We start from the raw sequence: 21987 nt of genomic DNA, 5'->3' as shown, positions 1-21987 counted from the left end.
TTTCGGGGGAGCCAACCATACGAAGTGACATGTGGAGTCGCCTACTAGCACGATTAGCGCAAGCCTGGAAATAATTTACATACATGGGCGGCGAAGGGTGTGCGGCCAAGGGCACGCGAGTTACACGCAAGCCTGTCCAATGATGCTACCCAAATGAGCGTAAGATTCATATGTCGTTTTCTATCTATGACCCAGTACTTAAGGCAGCAGCGTGAACCCAGGTTCACCGTTTTCTGGACCTACTCATACCATTCAAGCCATGCATAATTACGAGCGAATGGAAGGAGCTCAAGAACTCATGGTATCTATTGCCAGCTGTGAGTTAGATGTTTTCTGGAGGTTGAATGGAAAGATCTGACGCTTCTAGAGCCAGTCTTTGTCGGAATGTTGTCAATTCAATGCTGGAACTATTTTCGGAGCGACAAGAATGATGGAATAATAGTAAGAAGCCTCGTAAGTACTTGTAGAGTTGGTCTCTGCTCGCCTCTGCTGATATGTCTTCGTGTGCTTATCTTATACATAGGTCGCCCTGCTTTGGCAAGATATATATTACTAGATTCTTGCACCTTCCGATGCTGAGACAGGATGTAGGACCTTGGAAATGGCTGGAATGGCTTGCAGGTGGCTGGGGTTTTACGCGGGAGCTGGACACCAACGCCAAAGGCAGGACGATCAGGACCCTGCCTTTGTGCTCGCTCCCGGCGTTCTGAACAGTTTTACCGGACCATTGGTTCAAGTGGGTCCAACCGTCAGCCTTCCAAACTCCACTAGTACTAACGATACACGCTTTACCGCCTCAAGGCTTACTATATTTTCAGGATATTTCGTCTCTCAAAATCTCGGGCTGCACCTTACTTGTGTTGGCTTGCGACGATTGCGAGTTTTGCGATACACCTGACTACGTCGATTGGGTTTACGCAAAGCAAGAGCGTCAATTACCAGTGGAAGCTTCGATGGGATTCCTGGTATATTGCAAGCATGGCCCTTTCTGCAGGGATCGACCTGGCAATCACCGTGATCCTCTGCTATATCTTATATCGTCGAAAAGATCCCGATCATATTACAAGGTTGGTTTCACGACCTCGGGCCTGTGGAATAGCACTTAATTTCTCTCCGTTGACTCAGATGCGGGAAGTTACTTGACCAATTGATTGTCTGGACTATTCGTACGGGCCCCAGGATCGTTGTTCAACCCAAATACTGACATTATATATAGAAACGGGACTGATAACAAGGTACGGTACCATCCCAACAACGTACTTTTTCGGATTCAAACACGACCCTCCTGGATAACAAGTATTGTCGCGTGCGCCAGTTTAGTAGTAGTGCGTCCTTCCCTTCTTGCTCGATAATCTTGCCAATTAACGACAAGTAAAGTTCATAGCTGCTTGGAATAGCTGTCAGTGAGATTGCTTGTATCCATTTTTCAGAGAACTCATTGAGTCATGAATCAGATTCGTGGATATACCTTACTGGTATATTATCTCGTCGTAAGTGGCTCTCCTTCCTTGTGTGGTTACGAAGCTTAATTACTGATCTGCGTAGTTTATCCCATGACGATGCTCGCAACGTAGGTCGGCTTCGATGCCCCATTGGTCAGCCTTCGAACTTCACATCTGATGTGCTGCAAAAGGTTAAACGCTAGACCCATGTTTCAGCGGACGGCGGACGATTCGGTGACAATTAATATAGCCACTGGTATGGCCATTCGTGTCGCTCCAGTGAGTCTAACGCTGCCCCCCCTGGTGTCCCATCATGTTGCTGACCGAGATGCAGCGGGAGTGGAATCATGGGCAGAGTTTCTTAGCACCTCAAATAACAGGAGTACCGCCTCCTCAAGAAAATGAAGCAGCGACGTCGAAAGAGCAACTTGAGGTATAGATATCAGCGCGCCTCAACCTTTGTTTCAATCAACTGGTACTATTGTTGCCTTCGTGCAGTATTAAGCAATTCTAGAGCCCTTCCATTACGCGTACTCTTCGATCACGCCCCGCGGCTCTTTGTACTCCCCTACGGATTTATACAGAATATCGTCCAGACTCGCGACGACGAGGCGTTAGATGAATCTCAGTCTTCGTAAAATACTTATACTCACCCAAACGCCTTTGGACCCCCTCCATTCAGCCCCGCCTCAGTTTTTGACCATTTTTCATCTCCGGCGAGAGCTATGACCGTGACACGCAGACCATATCGATAGTCGGGGGTCCCCAATGCAACACCTTTCTGAGAATCAAGGACAGTGATCAGATCCGGGACAACCGCGACTATCTGCAGAGAAATGAAGCCAGTCGATCACTGTAATAAATGGGATCCGTACCTCCTTCGCTTCAGATCCAGATGTCTCAACGTACGCGTAGATATTCTCGTTCTGGAAAGGGACGATCAATCTAGCGTCGGCGCCGTAAGTGATTTGGTGCGTGGAAATAGCACCAGTGTATTCAAGTTCATCGTTGGACAACGGAGCAATCACTACCTCGCCCCACGTAAAGCCTTTGCGCACCTCCTACAGTAGATATTAGATCTTCCCCCAGCGCGGATGAATAAGACTCTCACCCTTCGGACATCCACAATCTTACCAGTGAATAAGCATGCCCCATTCTGGAGCTCTAAAAGTCCAGCGACTACGTCTCGTATGTTACTTTGTTGGCGACGAAGAGCTACGGCGCGTCCCATTCTCCAGGCCTGTGACACCGTGTGTGCAACACCTGTAACAGGGATCAACCGCTTGCCACAGAGCGATGAAGACGATGATAACTGACCGTATTTCTGACAAGTCAGGCGTGTCAGAGGGGGGAATGTTACTGCAGCTTTGCTTCCCATCTCCGTGCAAGCACCGCGGAGGACTGTTTCGACTGCTGATCCATCTCTTGCTCGGCCCATGACCTTCATGTTACAGGTGATGAACACAACAGAGCCCAGGAACCCGCATGACTTACTAGAGCATTGCCGACCCCATCGGCAAGTGCCACGGGGAACAGCCCATTCTCAATACCAAAAACTCCGGGAAGAGATTGCCACATCTAAATCTGACATGAGTAAACATTCATACTTGTATAGTTGTAACCCACGTGTGGATAGGCTCTTCCCATAAGATCGGCTAAGGGACACAGATACATCACCATCAATGGGCATACGGGCGTTCACACATACCATCTATCGTGACTTTACCCAACATTCCCGACATGATTAACGGCTGGATGCCATTTCCTCCCCCTATCTCGTCACTGATTGTCCCGAAGAAATCATCGAAGCCCATGAATTGTTTCAACGCTTGCATCGCGGCGGGGATCTCGACGCCACCTTGAATGCGTTCGCTCTACCCCAACGTGTCAGGATGAGATCGAATGGTACAAATGTTTACCGACCGAAACACTAGGCGAACCCATGAAGCAGCATCTAGCGAATAACGCGTCTTCTGGCACATTTTCGGCGTCAACCACCAGTATCGATTTCCCTTCACGAAGCAGTTGCCTTACCATTAGAAACGCTGGGTAGGAAGGACCACCGCCACCAGCTCCAAGTATATTGCATCCTTCCCCAATCCACTCTGTTTATACATTGCATTAGATAGGACTCAATGTATGATGGAACTGCGTTCACCAAGATCAATCTCTGACAAGACCCAGACCTTGTCAGCCCGAATAGTTGGGCGATATGTGTTCACATCGACAGGGGCTTCAGGGGCTTCTAAATGTTCGTTAATAGGTTCGGTGCCGTTGTCCAGCACCTCATCTCCATAACGGCGCTCGGATTCCACAGCGTCTAGGATGTGAGTGGGGGAAGGGGATAAGTCACCAGCTGCTTTGATGATAACGCGAGTTGACTGATTGGTGACATAGTTCACCGGGAGATTGTTAACCTCGACAATTCGTGTAGATGCTACGCAGTAGAAGAGGTCTGATGGTATTTGGGGAATTTAGTGTATCAAAGCTTACATGGTTCGGCACCTGCTGCGATTGCACTCTCGATCGCTAACGATTTCAGCTTGTCCATGATCTCGGGTAACGGCTTTTGCTTTATTTCGACGATGGTGTCAATTTCGTAGGATACTGATGAAGTCGGTGAGTGAGCGCAATGTGAGTGAGCGGATAATCTACCTTTGGCCATAGCTGCTCCAACAGCATTGGCAACATCGAAGAATGGGGGGCGAATTATCTGTGATACCCCGCTTAACTTGTCAGGCGCAATGATGCCACCTCCACCAACTAGCAAAACATTGATGTCCTCGGGAGACACTTTCATCCTACGCAGGAGCAAGCACTATCAGTAAGAGCGGTAGTAAGAGTATGCTTCCATTGACCTATCAATTATACGTTCCAGATGCTTGTTGATAGTAGCTATGCTCTTCTCGACGAGAGTACGATCCAGATGGGACACTGTCGATGGATCCCCTACCCTCGCCTTTCCGGCAGCAACGATGATATCGGTTGTAGTCAGTATGTTCCCGCCAAAAACCATCCCCTCCGACTGTATCTGATGACCAACAGAATCGGGTCCAACGACAATCGCTCCGGAATCAGCCTGACGTATTTTCGAGCCACCTCCCAAAGCGATGGATTGAACGTCAGCCATTGCAAAATTAGTGCGAACTCCGGCGATCTCGATATACGAAGCCGCCTGTCGAGGATAACCCGTGGGCAGGAGGACCCCGATATCAGTAGTTGTCCCGCCTACGTCAATAACAATCGCTGGCTGACCCACGCCTCGTTGATGATCAAGCCCGGCGAGGAACGAAGCGCCGCGCATGCTGTTGGTAGGGCCGGACGCGAAGGTTCTGATAGGAAGTTTAGCCGCCTTTGCTGCGGTTGTGAGACTGCCATCGTTTTGCGTAATATATACAGGCGCAGCGATATTGAGGGCGAGCATGGCGCGAGAAAAGCCTCTTATCGTACGTTGGGCATAAGTGAGGATAGACGCATTGAGAATAGACGCGTTCTCGCGTTCAATCAAACCGAGTTGACCGACTGGCAACGAAGCAAAACGAAGTTAGTGGACGAGTGTCAACCCTTGGGAGTTGCTCACCGTCGCGAGAGCATACCACGTTGACGGCGGGTCCCAGTATTCGGACAATAGTGTCTCGCACAGCGTACTCGTTGGTGCCGCCATTATCTAAAGGAGAAAATACACCCGAGAGTACTATGTTGGACAAGCCCTTTGATTTGATGATTTCACACTGTCCCTGTATTTGCTCTTCGGATATTGGTACTATCGGCCGTCCATCAACTACGGGCCGCCTCATTTAGTAGACAGGATGATGACGGATATCCGCGCACTTTCAATACCACCATCAATGTAACCAATGTGCCCATCCATCAGTCGCTTCAATCGCCTTGGAAAATCGAGAAACGGCGGCGCCTGTCGAGTATATGGTCCACATATCCGAATTACTGCTACCTTGCACAGTCTTCGAGGATCAGCTTCTAGCACGGCGTTGATGAACGCCGTGGTACCAATGCTTACGCATGCAACTTCTGACGGATCTGAAGCACTCGAGTGGAGAACTTGTCGGATAGCTGCTTCAATGCCCTCCGATACGTTTACCGTAGTGGGAACTTTATGGAATGCCAGAACGCCACGGCTCTGTTCGGCTGCGCGAGTTGGATCGATAAGGACGCCGTCCGTGTTCGTTCCTGCATAGCGTTGCCGGCACGGTCTTGCTTGATAACTACGATGTTATGACAAGCACTCACCTCCAACATCCACTCCGATACGGTACTTCATCATTGTGCGATAACGAACCAGTATCTTGGGAATGCGGCATCTCACAACACGCCACAGCACGATACTATTACACCAACGCGGGAGCCTGTTGTGAGTTTTGAGGTGTTGTTTCGCACGCAAGCCTTGATAAGCAGGATCCAAATGTTTTCCACACAAATTCCTGTAGAAATAAAGATAAGGTTGGCCGTACGTAACGTAACCTGCTTGAATTCAACGAACAATATCACATAAGGCAGAGAGCTTACGGGGCCTGAGTTACTTGAGTAGCGACGCACCGGCCAAATAATTTGCCGTCCACTCTTCTGGGCTGTCCAGAGAGCTAAAGTTCACTCTATGGTGTCTCAATGCACGGGACCACCGTCGAAGGCGAGCAGGGTGAACCGCGAACCGCGAGTCGAAAGTATCTTGAACAAGTCTTGAATATAAGTATCTGCTTGAACAAACACCTCTCTCGTACACGTACAGCAGATCTCTCTCGGCGTCCAGCATCGGGCTTGAGTCAGTAACCACTGAGTGCTGTAGCTGTAGATAGTCCGCTTGACGGACTCAAGTGGCGGCCGGCGCCGAGTTGTGAGGATAGATGAAATTTATCCACGGTCTATCTACGAGTGCACGTGAGACCCCTGTTCCCCTATCTCTCCCTTTGAGTATCTGCGCCTTTGTCTTTGCGCGCACGTATATATAGCACGATCTCCCGCTTTAGCTTCTCATCTTCTTACGTTCACGCTCGATAGGTAAACTAATCTATTATTACCTTACCAGCGCATCTTCTTACGTTCACGCTCGATAGTACATCGAGTTGTTCACTTCTTTTTCCCCACCCATATCGCTTACCCTTCTTTCCACATCGATTCATTTCCACTTCTTCGAACTTAAAACATTACATCGATTCCATCTACTACATAGAATTCGCTACGTCTACGTACTTACATACTTCGCCTAGGCCGGCTTGAGTTCGGCCCCTGTTAGGGGGTTCTCCTATCTCAGGAGTTCGTCTGTGTCCCACTCCCGGGTTCCATCCGTTCCCGGGCCGTGGACCAGTCGCTGAACGAGAGAGCTTTTGGCGACAACGAATACACTCTTCGTTATCCCAAAACGAGTTGGATGGACGGGCAGATGAGACGGTAGTCTCCCCTGATACCACGTGAGCGTTTGTCCCCACCGCCCACTTTTACAAAATTGTTGTGCAACACCCGTTCCACTCTATTTAGACGCCAACTTTTATGAGTCTGAGAACCTCTGAGACTAGAAAAGATACGGCGAGTTGTATCCAACATATATTGGCACTAGTTTCAAGCCCCGCGGGCGTCTGCCAACCGTCTGGCCTTGTTTCTGCATCACTTCAAGTCTTCAATGTTCCGAGGACGACACATGAGATGCAAATGAATGGGTATATCATGATTACGGCTAGATAATAACGCTCTTCGTCCTGATACCCGGCCTGCCGCCTGATGCTGGAACTTGATTTCCCTCGACCTTCCGATAGACGAGTTATACACCACGCCACGCATCGCTAATAAACTGCATGGAACACGGCATTTTGTGCCCTGAGAAGTTGGAATCAGCATCTCTGGATAGGAGCGACTCCGAAGCGTTCTCATACCTAACCTTATACCAATGGCCAATGACAGTCTTGGATAAAACAGATGCACGCTTATAAGGCGCATGGCTATCGAGGACCGACGTCTGAATCCACCCTTTCGGAATCATGGGAAAGGCCAAGACGATTCTCTACTTCTTTGTTTTCTGCTCTACCGTCATTCCGAGCCGTTCATGCGACGATCACACCGACCACGACCATTCCAAGCGAGCCCTCCCCTCTGCGCACCTAACGCCGCCTACTCGAGACCTGGACTGGGGCGATGTGAATATTATCCACACCACCGATACTCATGGATGGCTGTTGGGTCACCAAGAGCCCTCGTTACCCGAGCCAAACTATAGGTACCAGAAATCAATGAATCATGTTTGATAAATTGTACTTGGCTGCTACTGATCTACACTCTAGTGGTGATTTCGGTGACCTTGCATCATTCGTGACGCACATGAAGCAGATTGCTCTGGTATGGTCATCACGGGGGTGATGTGCTCAATAACACTCACATGGAGTCACGCATCAGGAACGGGATGTCGACCTTCTATTAGTAGATTCTGGTGACTTACATGATGGTATATCGAGTTGAATCAGGACGTGGTGATGCTACTGAACATACTCGCACCCAGGTACTGGGTTATCTGACGGCTTCCCCCCGGGCGGCGTAGACGGACATGAGGTGAGTGCCACACTTCGACATATCAAGCCATCTAACTTATGGGCGCGTCGTCAGTCGAATCAATTCATTGCAAAGCTTCCATACGACGTGATGGCCATTGGAAAGTACGTGATACACTGACAATCTTCTATCGTGCCTGGTAGAGATATAATATTCATGACTAAATCTTAGCCACGAACTCGAAGTTTATGCTAACACCCTGGACATGCACACAAACTTCGCTCCACAACTTAAAGGGCGTTACCTCACATCTAATGTGAATATCACTGTGGCAGATAACAAAGGGAACGCGGTCAGTGTTCCTGTTGGAAGTAAGCATTAATAGACATCTCTCTTGGATCATTACTTGATGGTCACCAATGTAGACCGTTTTGCCAAGTTTCGTACACGCAAGTGAGTTCATCAACCATGATAGAACCGCCCCATCTGTCTAATGGATCTGTGATTTATTTAGAGGCCGTTGCGTGACAGCATTTGGCGTTTTGTTCAGTTTCACTGGTAATGTCAAGAATACTACGGTTCAGAAAGTGGCGGACATGGTCAAGGAAACATGGGTTAGGCAGTTCTTTCGCGGCTCACCTCTTGAATGGAATAATTAATCATCAGCCTAGTTCCTTGACGCCATCCGCGAAGAGCCAGACTTCTTCTTGCTAGCCGGGTTCGTGCATAGTTTGAAGTCACTCATGAACGCTGACCTTGATGAGAAATAGACACATGCCCGTACAGAGAGATGACTGTACGTTAACCCGACCCCAAAGCAACGCGCTTCCTAAATACCCTCGTTTACAGGGCCCTTCGTGTTTGAGGCTATACGTGCGGTCCACCCTACCACGGCCATTCTCATCCTCGGAGGCCATTCACATATTCGCGATTGTGGTCAGTATCCGTTGTGTCGTATGTTGATTGCGATGCTTACCCTTGTGGTAGTCCAATTGGATGGTCGAAGCATGGCGCTTGAGAGTGGTCGATTCATGGAAACAGTTGGTTAGTACAAAGGTGCTTTTTGTTCCGAGTAGTCATCTCACTGTGCTCTATCCGATAGGATGGATGAGTGAGTTCAACTTAAAAAGCCAGCATTCCTTGCGCTGAGTCTCTGTCAGGTATGAAGCTCCCTCGTCACAAGAGTGACACTATGAAATTTAGCAGGCGATACCTCGATCCGAATCGAGTGACTTACGAGGTAAGCTATGTTGAAGCCGTGCATCGGGTGTAGTTCGACGTTAAGGTGTACGCTAGTTCCACACCCGCCATGTCACAAGACACCTAGATACTCCCTTCGGCGAACGTATCACAAAGGGCCTTTTGGCCCTTGCGAAGAGATTTGACCTTGGGTTCACTTTCGGTATAGCACCTCACGACTTCACGCTCTCCCGGTACGTCCAGCGCATATCTACCTAGCTGCGCTGACGCTCAACAGATCACCATTCCCTTCGGAGGGCTCATTACTTTCTCTCTTCATCGAAAAGGCGGGTAGCTGTGTTCGCCAATTTCAAATCTAACCATATGTATTCAGGCTATCCCAGTGGCGTTGTCAGTCAACAACACAAGGGCCTCTATCCCAAGTTTCTTCATAGCAAATGCGGAGTCACAGCGGTTCGACATCTATGCTGGACCGTTTACAAAGGACGATCAGTTCACTGCGTCCCCATTCGTAGACAGATTCCTGTTTGTTCCTGGTGTCCCAGCATCAGCGGTGTCGAAGATACTTCCAGTAATGAACGGAGAGGGGGACTTGCGGCGTAGAAGTGCGGAAGAGCTTGACAGGCGGGAGAAGGAACTCTACGCCTCCGGCAACATCGACGCAGGTTTCAAACGATGGCTAGAGTCAATGGACCAGCAATCCGGGGAAGAGAGGCGCGCTCATGGCAATCTGACACTTGGCTATGTTACTACTGATGTGAGTAGCCTATTTTCTGTCATCGATTCTCATCTTATCCCCTAATTTACAGTCATGTCCCGGCGTTGGTGATGATACGCCTCACGCTCCCATGCCATTCTTTTCGGCGCCCGAGTTCATCGGTTCCAATGTGCCGAATGCTACTTCGGATACCCTTGTAGACGTTGTGTTTCTGGATTTCATCCAGAACTCGGTATTGGGCGCACTGAACTCAGTCCAGCAAGATCAGAACTTTTCTGCGAGTGATGTTCGGCTATACAGCAATTTGACGGCCAATCAAGTGCTTGGTGTCTACGCGCAATTGATGTGGAATTAGATGCTGTATTACATTGTGATGCCTGGAAAATACAAAGAACTTTGTGGTGACTAGGCCGTAACTGGTTCAGTAATCCATCGCCCCTGACTTTCACCTCTCCGTGTTCCATGGGCCGCGCTCTGTGAGAACATATCTTTTACAGCCAGCCGACACCTAATTTTGCACCATGGTCCTCATGAACATGTTCCTGAGCCTCTTCAACTTTGTGCTACTCGGACCAGCGTCCCACATGCAAATCTTAGAGCCCTGGCTGGTTTTGACAGAATCTTCGTAAGTTTGTATCTTCAATTTGTAGTCCTGCCGATGGATACTGCTGGGGCCGGGGTCACTTCCAGCATCAATCGTTAGTTCGAGGGAGATTTCGAGAGATGCTGGGAAGTTGAAGAACTCAAATGACGGGCAGCGAAGGTTACTACCATGTGGTGCGAAATTCTCATGCCAGCATGGACTTCATGGCGATATAAGTATAGCACACCCCGCATGGACACCCAAAAGCAAAAGTTTTGAGCTTCCCCCACATCCCAGGTCCATCAGCAATGCACGGACTGAAGCCGGTGGCCCGCGCGATCTTACTGCTTTTCACCGCTGCTCAGGCATGCGCCTGTGGGGATGATGGTACTCACGACCATGGCAGGAGAGCTGCCTCACCAGTACCTTTATCACCTCCTACGCGACCTTTGCAATGGGGGGACATCAACATTCTTCATACGACCGACACCCATGGTTGGCTTCTTGGCCACCAGAAAAAGTCCTTCCCAGAACCAAACTACAGGTTAGCTTCCGAAGGATACTTTGACGGTATGGGCTGAGATTGAGCTATAGTGGGGACTTGGGCGATTTTGCATCCTTCGTGTCTCACATGAAGCAAAGTGCCATTGTGAGTCTCAGTGGGAGTGTTGTGCTTGTTAATGGACCATACGTTTGATAGGACCGCGACGCTGATCTCTTACTCGTGGATACGGGAGATTTACACGATGGTTTGTGCCTCTTTTCGACTCTCTTCAACGTGTATATTGAGGACATTACTTGAAGGCACTGGTCTTTCGGACGGTTTCCCACCAGGTGGGATTGACGGGCACGATGTGAATATGTTTCGTCATTTTGTCCCTTCGTCAACTGATTTGTCAAAAAGTCGAATCAATTCCTAGCCCAAGTCCCTTATGATGTGATGGCCATCGGCAAGTACGTATTTGATGTCCTTCTCATCAATGTCACGTCTGAGTAGAGCTTTCGTGGACCCACCAGTCATGAACTTTATATTTACGCTCATGCCCTCGACATGCACACCAATTTCGCACCTCAACTTAAAGGGAGGTATCTAACCTCCAACGTCAACATAACTGTTGCAGATAAGCAAGGGAATCCGGTTAGCATCCCCCTTGGCAGTAAGTGTATCCCAACCTCAATTCATCGAGAGGTGCCCTAAAAATACGCGTTCAGATCGCTTTGCGAAATTCAAAACGCGAAAGTAAGTCGAAAGTTTCTCTCGACTAGTTGCCTGGCTGTGCGCCTTGTTAACGCGTTCCGTCAGGGGCCGCCGAGTAACGGCTTTCGGAGTATTATTTAATTTCACTGGTAACGACAAGAATACCACAGTACAACAGGTTTCTGATATGGTGAATGAAAAATGGGTAAGCTTAGTGACTTCCAGGGAACTGCTCGACCTCAGAATTACACGCCGTGACAGTTCCATGACGCTATCCAAGACGAGCCTGACTTCTTCTTGGTTACTGGGTTGGACTTTTTGCTTGTGCGGCGTGCCCGGTACTAATACACTCACGTTGCAGGCATATGCCAGTGCAAAGGGATGACTGTATGTTCATCTTTATCTTCTTTCTCCTCGCCCCTACATGGCATTTCATAGTTCCCTTGGTATTCAACGCGATCCGTGCCGTCCACAGCAGTACACCAATTGTCATTCTAGGTGGCCACTCGCATATTCGGGACTGCGGTAAGAAAATCATTGAGTATATCAAAGGGAGGCTTGACTCATACCGATTCTGTCGCCGTAGTTCAATTGGATGGACGCAGCATGGCTTTGGAAAGCGGACGTTATATGGAAACCATCGGTAAGCCTTTTTATTTTCTCGTGTGCGAATTGCCCTCATATTATTTTGTTAGGATGGATGTGTACGTTGTATTATAGTTAACACGGAGGTTTCGGCGTGCTGAGTTTACCTGTAGCCATGGACCTTGACAGACGTGGCAGCAACAAGGATCTGAAGTTTAGTAGGCGATACCTCGATGCTAACCGTGTCACGTATGAGGTGAGTTACGACTCACACAGGCTACGTTATAGCATTCTCATTGCCTACGTATACAATAGTTCCATTCACGCAAGAGGTCCAGCAAATTCAATACTCCCCTCGGAAAGCGCATCACGAACGGGCTTCTTGACCTTGCGAAGAGATTCGACCTCGACTTCGTGTTTGGGACTGCCCCGCAAGACTATGTCATCAATCAGTAAGCAGTCGTGCTACAGTGTGCCGTTGCATTGAGTCAGTGTGGCTTCGTAGGGCACCATATCCATCCAACCAGTCATTACTTTCCCTCTACGCGGAGCAGGTGGGTTGCCGAATACGTCTGTTGCGAAAATACTCATCTCAGTCTTGTATAGGTCGTCCCAGTTGCGCTATCTGTCAACAACACCCGATCATCCATTCCCAGTTACTTCGTTACTAACTCTGGCTCGCAACGGTTCGATGTATTTGCTGGTCCCTTTACCAAGAATGACCAAATCGTCGCTTCCCCGTTCACCAACAAATTCCTCTTCATCTCTAATGTTACGTTATCTTCGGCCACTAGCGTCCTTCCGATACTGAATAGCCAAGGCGAGCTAAGGAGAAGCGTGGATGATTTGGATCGTAGAGAGAAGGAGCTTTATGCGAAGGGTAATATAGATATCCGTTTCCGGCAATGGCTGCAGGCTATGGATAAGAGGATGGGCGAGGAGAAACGCGCTGCTGGGAATCTGACTTTGGGATATGTCACCCATGATGTGCGTCTGCAAACTCTTCGCATACTTGTCAGATGCTGACAATCTTACAGTCTTGCCCGGGCGTCGGCGACGATATTCCTCACGCTCCGTTGCCATTTTTCTCCTTCCCGGACTTCATCGCTTCGGGAGTGCCCAGTGTAACCTCCGACACGCCCATCGACTTGATTTTCGTCGATTTCATCCAGGATCAATTGTTGAACGTTCTCAACTCGGTTCAGAAAGACAGAGTATTTAGTGCGGACGATGTTCAGGTCTACAGCCCTTTATTGACTAACCAGGTATTTGGTGTGTATGCCCAGGAAGCCTGGAATTGAAGTATATACATTTGCTGGTACTGATCCCTCATGTCAGAGGGGAATGATGACTAAGTTGGATTGAAAGTTCGTAGGTGAGAATGAGAAACGAATGGGTAGTAGCTTGTGCGTACACTATGCGCAGCACCGTGTACGCTAGATATACCCGAACCCCATGCAGCGGGCATTCAGTGCGGCGAAGATGGTCGCCTCTACGACTTTGTATGGCCCCTATATGGTTCTGGGTTGTTCAGGGGGGACCTCTGCGACACCTCACGTGAACGGAAGCTTCTCATCTTGTTGACTTCGCAGGTCAATTTCAACTTGAACTTGAAGTTCGCCACGTTCCACGGTTCGCCACAATGCATATCGCCTCAGTTGTGAATCCAAATACGAATTCCGCAGGCGATGTCTGCGTTTTGCTGTTGTCCTACGGTGACAATATGGTCTTTGTTGGCAAGCCAAGGACGTACGAGGTACGCGTCACCCACAATTTGTTTCCCGTGAGTCATTCAGAGTTTAAACTTCGCTGCTTTCACAGAAACTAGAGAGGGTTGCGCGCGAAGAGTTTTCCTTGGCTGAAAGCACCGCTGTGATATTTGAAACCTCCACGCTGGATATCTGCCGTCAGCAAAAGGTTAGAATTAGCAAAGGCGCATATGGCGCGATGTGGCATTGCCTTGACGCGTTGTACGTCGCCGTAAAGCCTACGGAAAAGTCTTCGGCCGAGGTGCAAGGTGAAATCATTTCCTTCTCAAAAGTCATGCATTTGCTTATTATTATGATTATGATTATTATTATTTGGCTTTTCTCAAGTTACCAACCTGCCAGTGGCAAGCTCATCGCACGACGTTGAACTGCCTGCTTCATCCCCAGCACCAGTCGATGATGAAATTCCGTCTGAGAATGATGATGACGACGACAACGACGACGCTGAAGAAGAGGAGACCGAACAACCAGCCCCTCCTCGGAATAGACGTGCGGCTGCCAACAGGGTTATGTCAACTCCCCCGCCTGAGCATGGCGATGCCAACGAAGAAATTCCTCAAGAGGAGGACGAAGATGAAGGCGAAGGTGGACCTCCGTCTGATTCACCCAGCACAGAGGAGCCAGCAAACGAGGTTCACGAGCAGGAAAAGGAGCCCAGTACACGCGCCATTTCTGAACCTGTGCATGAAGAGAACAATGAAGAGGAGGACGCTGCTGAAGAAGAAGAGGAGGAGGCTGGCGCAAATGCTTCTGCTCCCGTGCACGACGCGGATGTTATTGACGAGCAACAAGAGACCCCCGAAAGCCCCAGGCGTCCTGTCGCCAGACAAGAGTCACTCGATGATCAAGAATGGGCCGAGGCGAGAGCCTCGTCCATTATTAGTCCTCCTACTTCTGCCCCACGCGCACCGTTGGCGCAGACCGCTTCCATTCCAGGTTCTCCAACGCGAAGTGGTAAGTAAAGTGGCTGACGTTTGTAATGTCACAATTTGATGCCTCTTAAATAGCAGAGGCTCTAACGCCTTCAAATAGCGAAGTGATACTCCCTCCCTCGAGAGCTTCAGCCTCGTCTTCTATTCGCCGAAGCATCAAATCGCCGCGTCCAGGTAAGAAGCCGCTCGTTGAACTAATACACCCTTAATGAGCTTCCTTCTCAGCCGCGCCTCCAGTTATAGCTGCTCATATTTATCCCCCGGGGTCGCAAGCTTCCGAGTCTAGTTCCAGGACCGTGACCCCCACTTACGAGCCCCCTCATTCGCAACACCTCCATATCACTATCACTTACGAGGATCAGTCAGTGGAGTTCAAGACTCGCGGAAGGCATACCATCAAGAAGGTTCTCACATCTGCATGTGGCCAATTCGGTTTAGACCCTCGGCGGTAAGCTGCAGTCACATTTATTCTCTGAAAACATGCTTAGTGATATCTTTGGCGACAGCGCTGCGCTTGTCTTGGAAAGAAACCCTGATTCGGAGATTACCTCGACCACATGCTCTCCAGATATGACACTCGCTGCTTGCGGCGTTACTGATGGCTCGCAGTTTATCATCCGAATGGACTAGTTTTTTCAATCTAGTGCTCAGCTATATCTTGATGTTACCAACTGTCAATTCTTGGCTGAATCGATGTCAATCCTGTTGCAAATGCTTGTTCAAACATGCGATAATGGTCAAAAGGTACATGTACACAAAGTGGGGAGCGGTACGTCGTGACAAAGGCGTAAAAATGAACGCGGAATTATACGGCGCGAACGAAGTTATCCCCGTAAAATCATCTAAGCAAGCACCCTTCATACGGAGGTTGCGTTGTTGAAGATAAGGAGGTTGACGGTTTCTGCTGGCAAATCCTTCAAGAGACCTTTGCTTGACAGACCAATGAGAGCCTTCTTCAGTTGCGCGGGAGTTATTGGCTTCTTGGAGAGTGCAGCATCGTCGCCAACGAGAGCGCTAACCAGCTTAGGGCTGGGGAGATAGTTGCGGATGAAAACGGGGAGAGACGAGTGAACCATCGTGTACAACGACGATGGAGTAGAGAATGCGTGTTGGAGGGTAGGAGGCGCGACGAGGGGCTCGTCGAGGAAGGGGGCAAAGGTCTCGTGAGGGTAGATCGACAAGAAATAGGCAAGGAGACCTGCAACATGAGGGCAAGCCATGGAGGTGCCAGAAAGAGTGGCGACAGCAGTGGGACCCGAGTTCCAGGTGGAAAGAATGTTGAGACCGGGAGCGAAGACGTCAACGCAAGGTCCGTGGTTGGAGAAGTAAGCACGGTCATCACCGAGCGTTGAAGCACCAACAGTGACGGCCTTCTCTGCAGCGGCGGGCGAGTAGTTGCAGGCGTCACGGTTGTCATTGCCTGGGAATATTAGTCAGCATGTAGGGTGACGCGTCCAGAAAGATAACATACCAGCAGCAACGGAGAAGTGAATACCAGAGTCGACAGCTGCGTTGACCGCACGGTCCAAAGCGGGTGATTTGCCACCACCCAAACTCATGCTGGCAACGGATCCTTTGTGTGAAGTCTTGCCGGTGGCAGCAAGTTCCCTGGCCGCCTGGTCCTTCTTTGCCAGAGCGCTTTCAGCCGCCCATGTAACGCCAGCGACGACGTCGGACATGCTTCCCGAACCATTCGAGCCCAAAACTTTAACAGCGTAAACATTGGCCTTCTTGGCGACGCCGTACTTCCTGGAGGCAATTGTCCCAGCGCAGTGGGTTCCGTGACCATTGCCATCCTCATCCACGTCGTTCTGCGGGATGGTCTTGCCCCAGAATGCACGACCCTCGAACTCGACGTGGTTGATGTTAATGCCAGTGTCAATGACATACACATCAACACCGTCTCCGCCTTCATCATCGTACAAGTACTTGGTGAAAGTAGAAAAGCCAAGCTTCGAGCGGTGGCTAATACGGGCAAGTCCCTGTCAAAGAAAGAGGCCATTAGTTCTATGGCGCGATATGGAACCAAAATGACTCACCCATGGCGCGCCCTTCTCTATGGCTGGAGTGGTCGTGTGAACAATTTGATCCCGCTCAATGAGATCGACCTCAGGCATCCCTCGCAGCTGTTCAACAGTCTCTGCGGTGAATTCGCCAGCGTAGCCATGCACACTGTTACCAACAGTGTACGCATGCTTGACCCCCGACATCGAGTCCTCCGACTGCTGCGCAGTCTGCAGGAAGTTGAGATGGTTGTCCATCAGCGTCGGAGATACTCCTTGCTTGAACATGATAATGTAGGAGTTGTTGATGCTCCCGTGAGGGTGCTCGTTCTCCACTAGCGGCGCCAGAGTGATATGCGCGCGCTGACGGTTGTCTTCATAATGAGAGGAAGTGGAGAGGGGAGTAGCAAGAGTAGTTGAGACCGATATCGCCAACAACGACCAGTGAATGAAGGGCTGCATGATTTGAAGAGATGGTGAGGGTAAGGAGGAACAGCTGCGCGTCCCAAATTCGGTTTACATATCCGGGCGGGGCGCCTATTATTGTTTGCCGCAGTTTGTCGCTGCAACCCGCCCCATATTTTCGCACCGTGCCACTGGGAGGGTGTTTAGGCCGGATTAATATAACGCCTAATCCCAACTAACATTTATAAAGTAAGTTGGCCAGAAAAACCAAATAGCAACAGCAAGGTCTTCCAGCCTGCAGCCTCCGAGCAGCCCCCAGCCTCCGAGCTCTAGGGGCCAATCCCAGGGAGGGCTTAGGAGTCAGGAGCTTTATGCTAAACTAATACCGTTCGGGCCCATTATAAAGCTACATCCATGATAGTAGGCTACACTCTTAGCACTACTCGAATTATGGCCAACTACGTGGAACATTCACTCAACGTAGAGATGTGATTTATACTCAGGACCTTCCAAGTTTGAATCATACACATCAGGGACGCATTTATATTTCTACCTCAGACCAGCCTGGCGTCCCAAAAGCCGACTTCTTTCAGATCAGCCTTTTCAATCAAGCCCTTTCATGGGTTCACACCAATCTACTTACAAGTTTGCTACATAGCATATCAGAAACTTATATAATGAAGCCATCACCATCCATGTCGCGGTGCTAGTGAAGGAAAGACCCCTGCTGGAACTTCGCAAAACGACGGTGTGTAAGTAGTCTGAGAATAAAGAACTGTGTACCATGGTTATACTACTTACGCGTCGATTCGCATCTTTTATAGCGGTCGGCCATAGTGAACCTGAATGCAATACTACTGCGAGGCAAAGTTCCAACTTAAAAAGGGATGGTGAGACAGCCACGTGATATACTCTCCTGAGTAGCCCCTGTCGGGCGCTGGACGCGTCGCCCAAATTAGGACCGGCTTTGTGGCTGTGTCGTGCCTCTCATCTTGAACCTTGACCGCCACCATGTCCGGCCTCAAAAACTCGCCATTTGGCAAACGGCTTCGTGCATCGCAGCAAGACACGATAGAAGAAGAAGGACACCGACGAAACAGACCTCGAGTGAATCCGATATTCGGATTGCCTCTATCTTTATCCTCTACACCAGGTCTGACCGCCAATTCAGCCACCAGCGATAGCAGCAACGGCCCCGATAGCCCTGTTGATGAACCGCCTCCGAGCCCATCGCGGGGGCAAAGGAAGGAGTCGAAGCGGGAGTACTACGGCGACAGATTTGTGCCATCGCGTGATGCGGGCGATATGCGTACATCCTACCACTTGATGGGCGACGCCGGTCCTTCGACGCCATCCAAATCGCGAATCATACCGTCAGAGTCCGATGCCTTGAAAGAACAAGCCAACTCCATCTTCAACAGTATACTACACACCGAGGTCACGCCTCCATCGCCACACAGGCCGTCTTCTCCTGCTCGAGCACCATCCATGGTGCCACCGACTACCCCAACAAGGAAGCGCCTTTTCGCGTATTCTTCTCCATCATCCCGACCGACTACCCCCAATACATCACGTGTCCTCGACTCACCCAGCTCCTCTGCGTATTCTATGTCCCCCGTTCGCACGGAATCCCGCGACCTCCTCCTTTCGCCCAGACGGCAACCACGCTCGGTATGCAAGACGCCTTATAGAGTGCTTGATGCGCCAGAACTCGCTGACGACTTTTATCTCAACCTCGTCGATTGGTCAAGCACCAACGTCCTTGGCGTCGGGCTGGGCTCATGTGTCTATCTTTGGACCGCACACAATGCAGCTGTCAACAAACTTTGTGATCTGGCCCCCCAGGGTGATACGGTCAGCTCGGTTTCGTGGGTGCAACACGGGACGTCATTGGCAATCGGTACGCTTTCAGGGCGCTTGCACATCTACGACGCTTCTACACTTGGCCTTCTCCGAACGTACCAAAATGCACACAGCCAGCGGATAGGTGCTCTCGCCTGGAACTCGCATATCTTGTCTTCCGGAAGCCGCGACCGTATGGTTCATCATCGCGATGTCCGAATACAAGACCAACGGCCGTTCCGAAAGTGCGCGGGGCATAAACAAGAAGTGTGTGGCTTGAAGTGGAGTGGTGATGGAAGCGGCGGCTCAGCGAGTTCAGGAAGTTTGGGGGCTGCCTCAGCCAATCTTGCGAGTGGGGGCAACGACAATAAGGTGTGTATATGGGATCTGAGAGGAAGCAGAAGGTCTGGCGGTACGTCAAGCCGATCCACTGGATCTTCGGTATCGAGTCTCAACATGAACACGGCGACCTTCAACCCGATTTCAACGATAACTCCGGGTGTGTTGTCCGCAGGAACCTCCGTCAACAGCAACTATCCTACCAACGCCGACGAGGGTATGTCAAGTGGCGATATCGCGCCGCTTTGGAAGTTCCACGAACATACTGCGGCCGTGAAAGCACTCGCTTGGGATCCGCACGTGAACGGCGTGCTGGCCACGGGTGGGGGGACGCAGGATAAGCACATTCGGTTCTGGAATGTTGGTCATGGGACAATGCTTAGCGAGCTTGATACGGGCAGCCAGGTGAGTTTCTTGTGATAATACTGTGATTCTAAGGTGTTCATATGTTCGTTCACGAAGGTCTGCAACCTTATCTGGTCGCTGACATCCCACGAACTTGTGTCCACGCACGGCTTTTCTTCTACCACCGCTCAGAACCAGATATGTATATGGAAGTACCCCACGCTGAACATGGTCGCGTCGCTCACCGGACACACCAACCGTGTGTTGTATCTAGCGATGAGCCCCGACGGGGAGACGATAGTTACTGGCGCGGGCGATGAGACGTTGAGGTTCTGGAATGCGTTTCCGAAGACGAGCGGCGGGCGAGGCACGAGCTATAGCACCGTCGGACGAGAAGAGAAGCCGGGCAGCCAATTGGACTATGGGAAGCTCATCAGGTAAAGGGGAAGGAAGAGGGGGAGGGGGAGGGGTGTGAATATTTCCCGAGGGGCGGAGGGTGGAAATGCTTCCATTTATGATTTTTATGAACGACGTATCTATCGCATCGAGCCGACGGGCTAGCGGCACTGAAGACGACGCCGTTGGGCCTCTGACATTTGGTCGCCACACTCATTGACGACCACTGAAACGAGCTACGATGACTAGCGAATGCCTGCCAACACTGCAGCCGCTATCTTCGTAGCTCGCGCTCGATGCCCATAACATATTCAAGCTCGATACAACATCAACACAATAATTTATCAACTCTACTTACACAACACTCGCATCCCTAATCTGTCAATGTGCTCATACTCATACGACGACTCTATCTTCCCATCCCTTTTCCATTTTCCCCGTTTTCCCCATCTCCCATTTTGTCTCTGTCCTTTTCCTTTTGATTCCTTGTCCTTTGACTCCTGACTCTCGATTTGTGTTTTTCTTCTCTCGATTTGTCTTTGTCTCTATGTCTATGTAAACAGTAAATAACGCTTGAAACTATATACGTATGTACATTCACGCATCGCTTTGTCTTATTGGTATTGATTTGTCTGTGAAATTCTACTCCATGTGCATATGTACATCGCGGCCCCGCTTTGGACCTTGAATATCTTTCGCTGATCGCTCTCTCCCCTTTGTAGAGGCAGGAAGAATTACGCGACAGAAGACATACTTCAGAAGCCGTTCTTGGGCGATCCTTGGATTCGAGGGAGTATGGGGGCCGAGAGTGACGGGGCGGACACTGGTATTCAACATCATGGCGGTTTGGATGCGACGTTGCTGACGGAAGACAGGGGTCAACGAGATCGCAAGGTAATCGAACTTGTCCCCGAAGCCCAGCGTCTTGACGAAACAATGGATTCACTCAAGTCTTTGTTGCTTGGTTGATCACCGCGGATACAGCGATAGTACCTTGAGGCACCGGGATGTCCAGGTGGGTGCCATTATTCGCGCTTGTAGCCACCACTCCTTGGTGCTCGCCGACGATCCCCTTCCACTCACCCACCCCCTTCCAGTCCCAATCCCCCCACGAAGCCATGACACCTGAGGACACGAGACATGCGTTCAAAGTGAATATTCCGACGATGATGATGAGCACGACGAGGATAGGGAGGAGGATCCTTCGAAGACGGTCGGAGTGGCACCGTTTCTCGGCGTCGGGACCATCATAGTCGAAGCCGTCGCCGTACGAACGCAGGTTATGCGAGGGATAGGCGTAGGGACATGCGCCGCTACCCCCTTGTCTGTGCCCATGTTGGCACTCGAAGTCGTTGTGCCTATAGTGCGGTGGCTGAGCATGGATGGACGGTGAGTTGAGCGGGATCTCCTTCATGCCCGCTTTCTCCGTTCCCTTCTCTTCGAGCAGTTTATCGGCGGGGACATTCTTTGAAATCGAGGCGCCTCGGCTGAGGTATCGGCCGGCCAGGTTGGGGGAAGCGTACGGACTTGACTGGGGGAGGGTGAGGTCGGAGTGAGAGTGATCGCGGTGGAACTGGTTGTAAAAATCGAGCGCGCTGAAAGGGGGCGGGGGAGAGTACGTGTGGGAGTAGGCTGGGTAATGCGCGGACATCGTGTTTGTACTTGAGGCTCAAGTGCAAGAGACGACGGAGGGGGGTAGGAATGGTCTCGAGAGGCGCCAAGTTGCTTATGAGGCGAG

The 21987-nt window shown here is 50.4% G+C and overlaps 6 protein-coding genes across 6 annotated transcripts; 3 read left to right on the top strand and 3 right to left on the bottom strand.

Moving 5' to 3' along the window:
• Positions 1-1966: 1966 nt before the first annotated feature.
• Positions 1967-5724, bottom strand: PC9H_008134 (uncharacterized protein; the record flags this gene model as incomplete). Its single annotated transcript, XM_036777654.1, has 16 exons — positions 1967-2039; positions 2096-2268; positions 2318-2503; positions 2554-2705; positions 2760-2883; positions 2937-3020; positions 3069-3097; positions 3151-3316; positions 3366-3547; positions 3601-3879; positions 3936-4049; positions 4098-4243; positions 4301-4964; positions 5023-5223; positions 5274-5630; positions 5691-5724. The coding sequence occupies 16 exons, from the start codon at positions 5722-5724 to the stop codon at positions 1967-1969; spliced, it is 2964 nt and encodes a 987-aa protein (XP_036631274.1).
• A 2042-nt stretch (positions 5725-7766) lies between these two features.
• Positions 7767-10207, top strand: PC9H_008133 (uncharacterized protein; the record flags this gene model as incomplete). Its single annotated transcript, XM_036777653.1, has 17 exons — positions 7767-7784; positions 7842-7890; positions 7945-7994; positions 8049-8098; positions 8166-8305; positions 8360-8387; positions 8449-8548; positions 8606-8652; positions 8705-8730; positions 8784-8870; positions 8922-8978; positions 9037-9045; positions 9095-9174; positions 9231-9367; positions 9412-9472; positions 9508-9891; positions 9944-10207. 17 exons carry the CDS (start codon positions 7767-7769, stop codon positions 10205-10207), a joined length of 1587 nt encoding a protein of 528 aa, XP_036631273.1.
• Positions 10208-10743: 536 nt separating this feature from the next.
• On the top strand, positions 10744-15371 carry PC9H_008132 (uncharacterized protein; the record flags this gene model as incomplete). Its single annotated transcript, XM_036777652.1, has 24 exons — positions 10744-10979; positions 11030-11084; positions 11136-11184; positions 11240-11289; positions 11340-11389; positions 11453-11592; positions 11648-11675; positions 11739-11838; positions 11895-11941; positions 11995-12020; positions 12072-12158; positions 12220-12276; positions 12329-12337; positions 12392-12474; positions 12534-12670; positions 12724-12772; positions 12825-13205; positions 13256-13483; positions 13811-13850; positions 13904-13974; positions 14040-14235; positions 14315-14941; positions 14995-15093; positions 15145-15371. The coding sequence occupies 24 exons, from the start codon at positions 10744-10746 to the stop codon at positions 15369-15371; spliced, it is 3072 nt and encodes a 1023-aa protein (XP_036631272.1).
• A 405-nt stretch (positions 15372-15776) lies between these two features.
• On the bottom strand, positions 15777-17384 carry SUB8 (serine protease; the record flags this gene model as incomplete). The annotated part of the gene is made up of 3 exons (XM_036777651.1): positions 15777-16339; positions 16391-16901; positions 16959-17384. 3 exons carry the CDS (start codon positions 17382-17384, stop codon positions 15777-15779), a joined length of 1500 nt encoding a protein of 499 aa, XP_036631271.1.
• A 954-nt stretch (positions 17385-18338) lies between these two features.
• On the top strand, positions 18339-20294 carry CDH1_2 (substrate-specific activator of APC-dependent proteolysis; the record flags this gene model as incomplete). The annotated part of the gene is made up of 2 exons (XM_036777650.1): positions 18339-19913; positions 19971-20294. The coding sequence occupies 2 exons, from the start codon at positions 18339-18341 to the stop codon at positions 20292-20294; spliced, it is 1899 nt and encodes a 632-aa protein (XP_036631270.1).
• A 597-nt stretch (positions 20295-20891) lies between these two features.
• On the bottom strand, positions 20892-21900 carry PC9H_008129 (uncharacterized protein; the record flags this gene model as incomplete). Its single annotated transcript, XM_036777649.1, has 2 exons — positions 20892-21173; positions 21223-21900. The coding sequence occupies 2 exons, from the start codon at positions 21898-21900 to the stop codon at positions 20892-20894; spliced, it is 960 nt and encodes a 319-aa protein (XP_036631269.1).
• Between the last annotated feature and the right edge of the window lie 87 nt (positions 21901-21987).

Source organism: Pleurotus ostreatus (genome assembly GCF_014466165.1).
Source record: "Pleurotus ostreatus strain PC9 chromosome Unknown scaffold_5, whole genome shotgun sequence".
NCBI classification, from domain to species: Eukaryota; Fungi; Basidiomycota; class Agaricomycetes; order Agaricales; family Pleurotaceae; genus Pleurotus; species Pleurotus ostreatus.
Note: the sequence above shows the minus strand (reverse complement) of the source record. Positions and strands in the feature narration are given on the sequence as shown.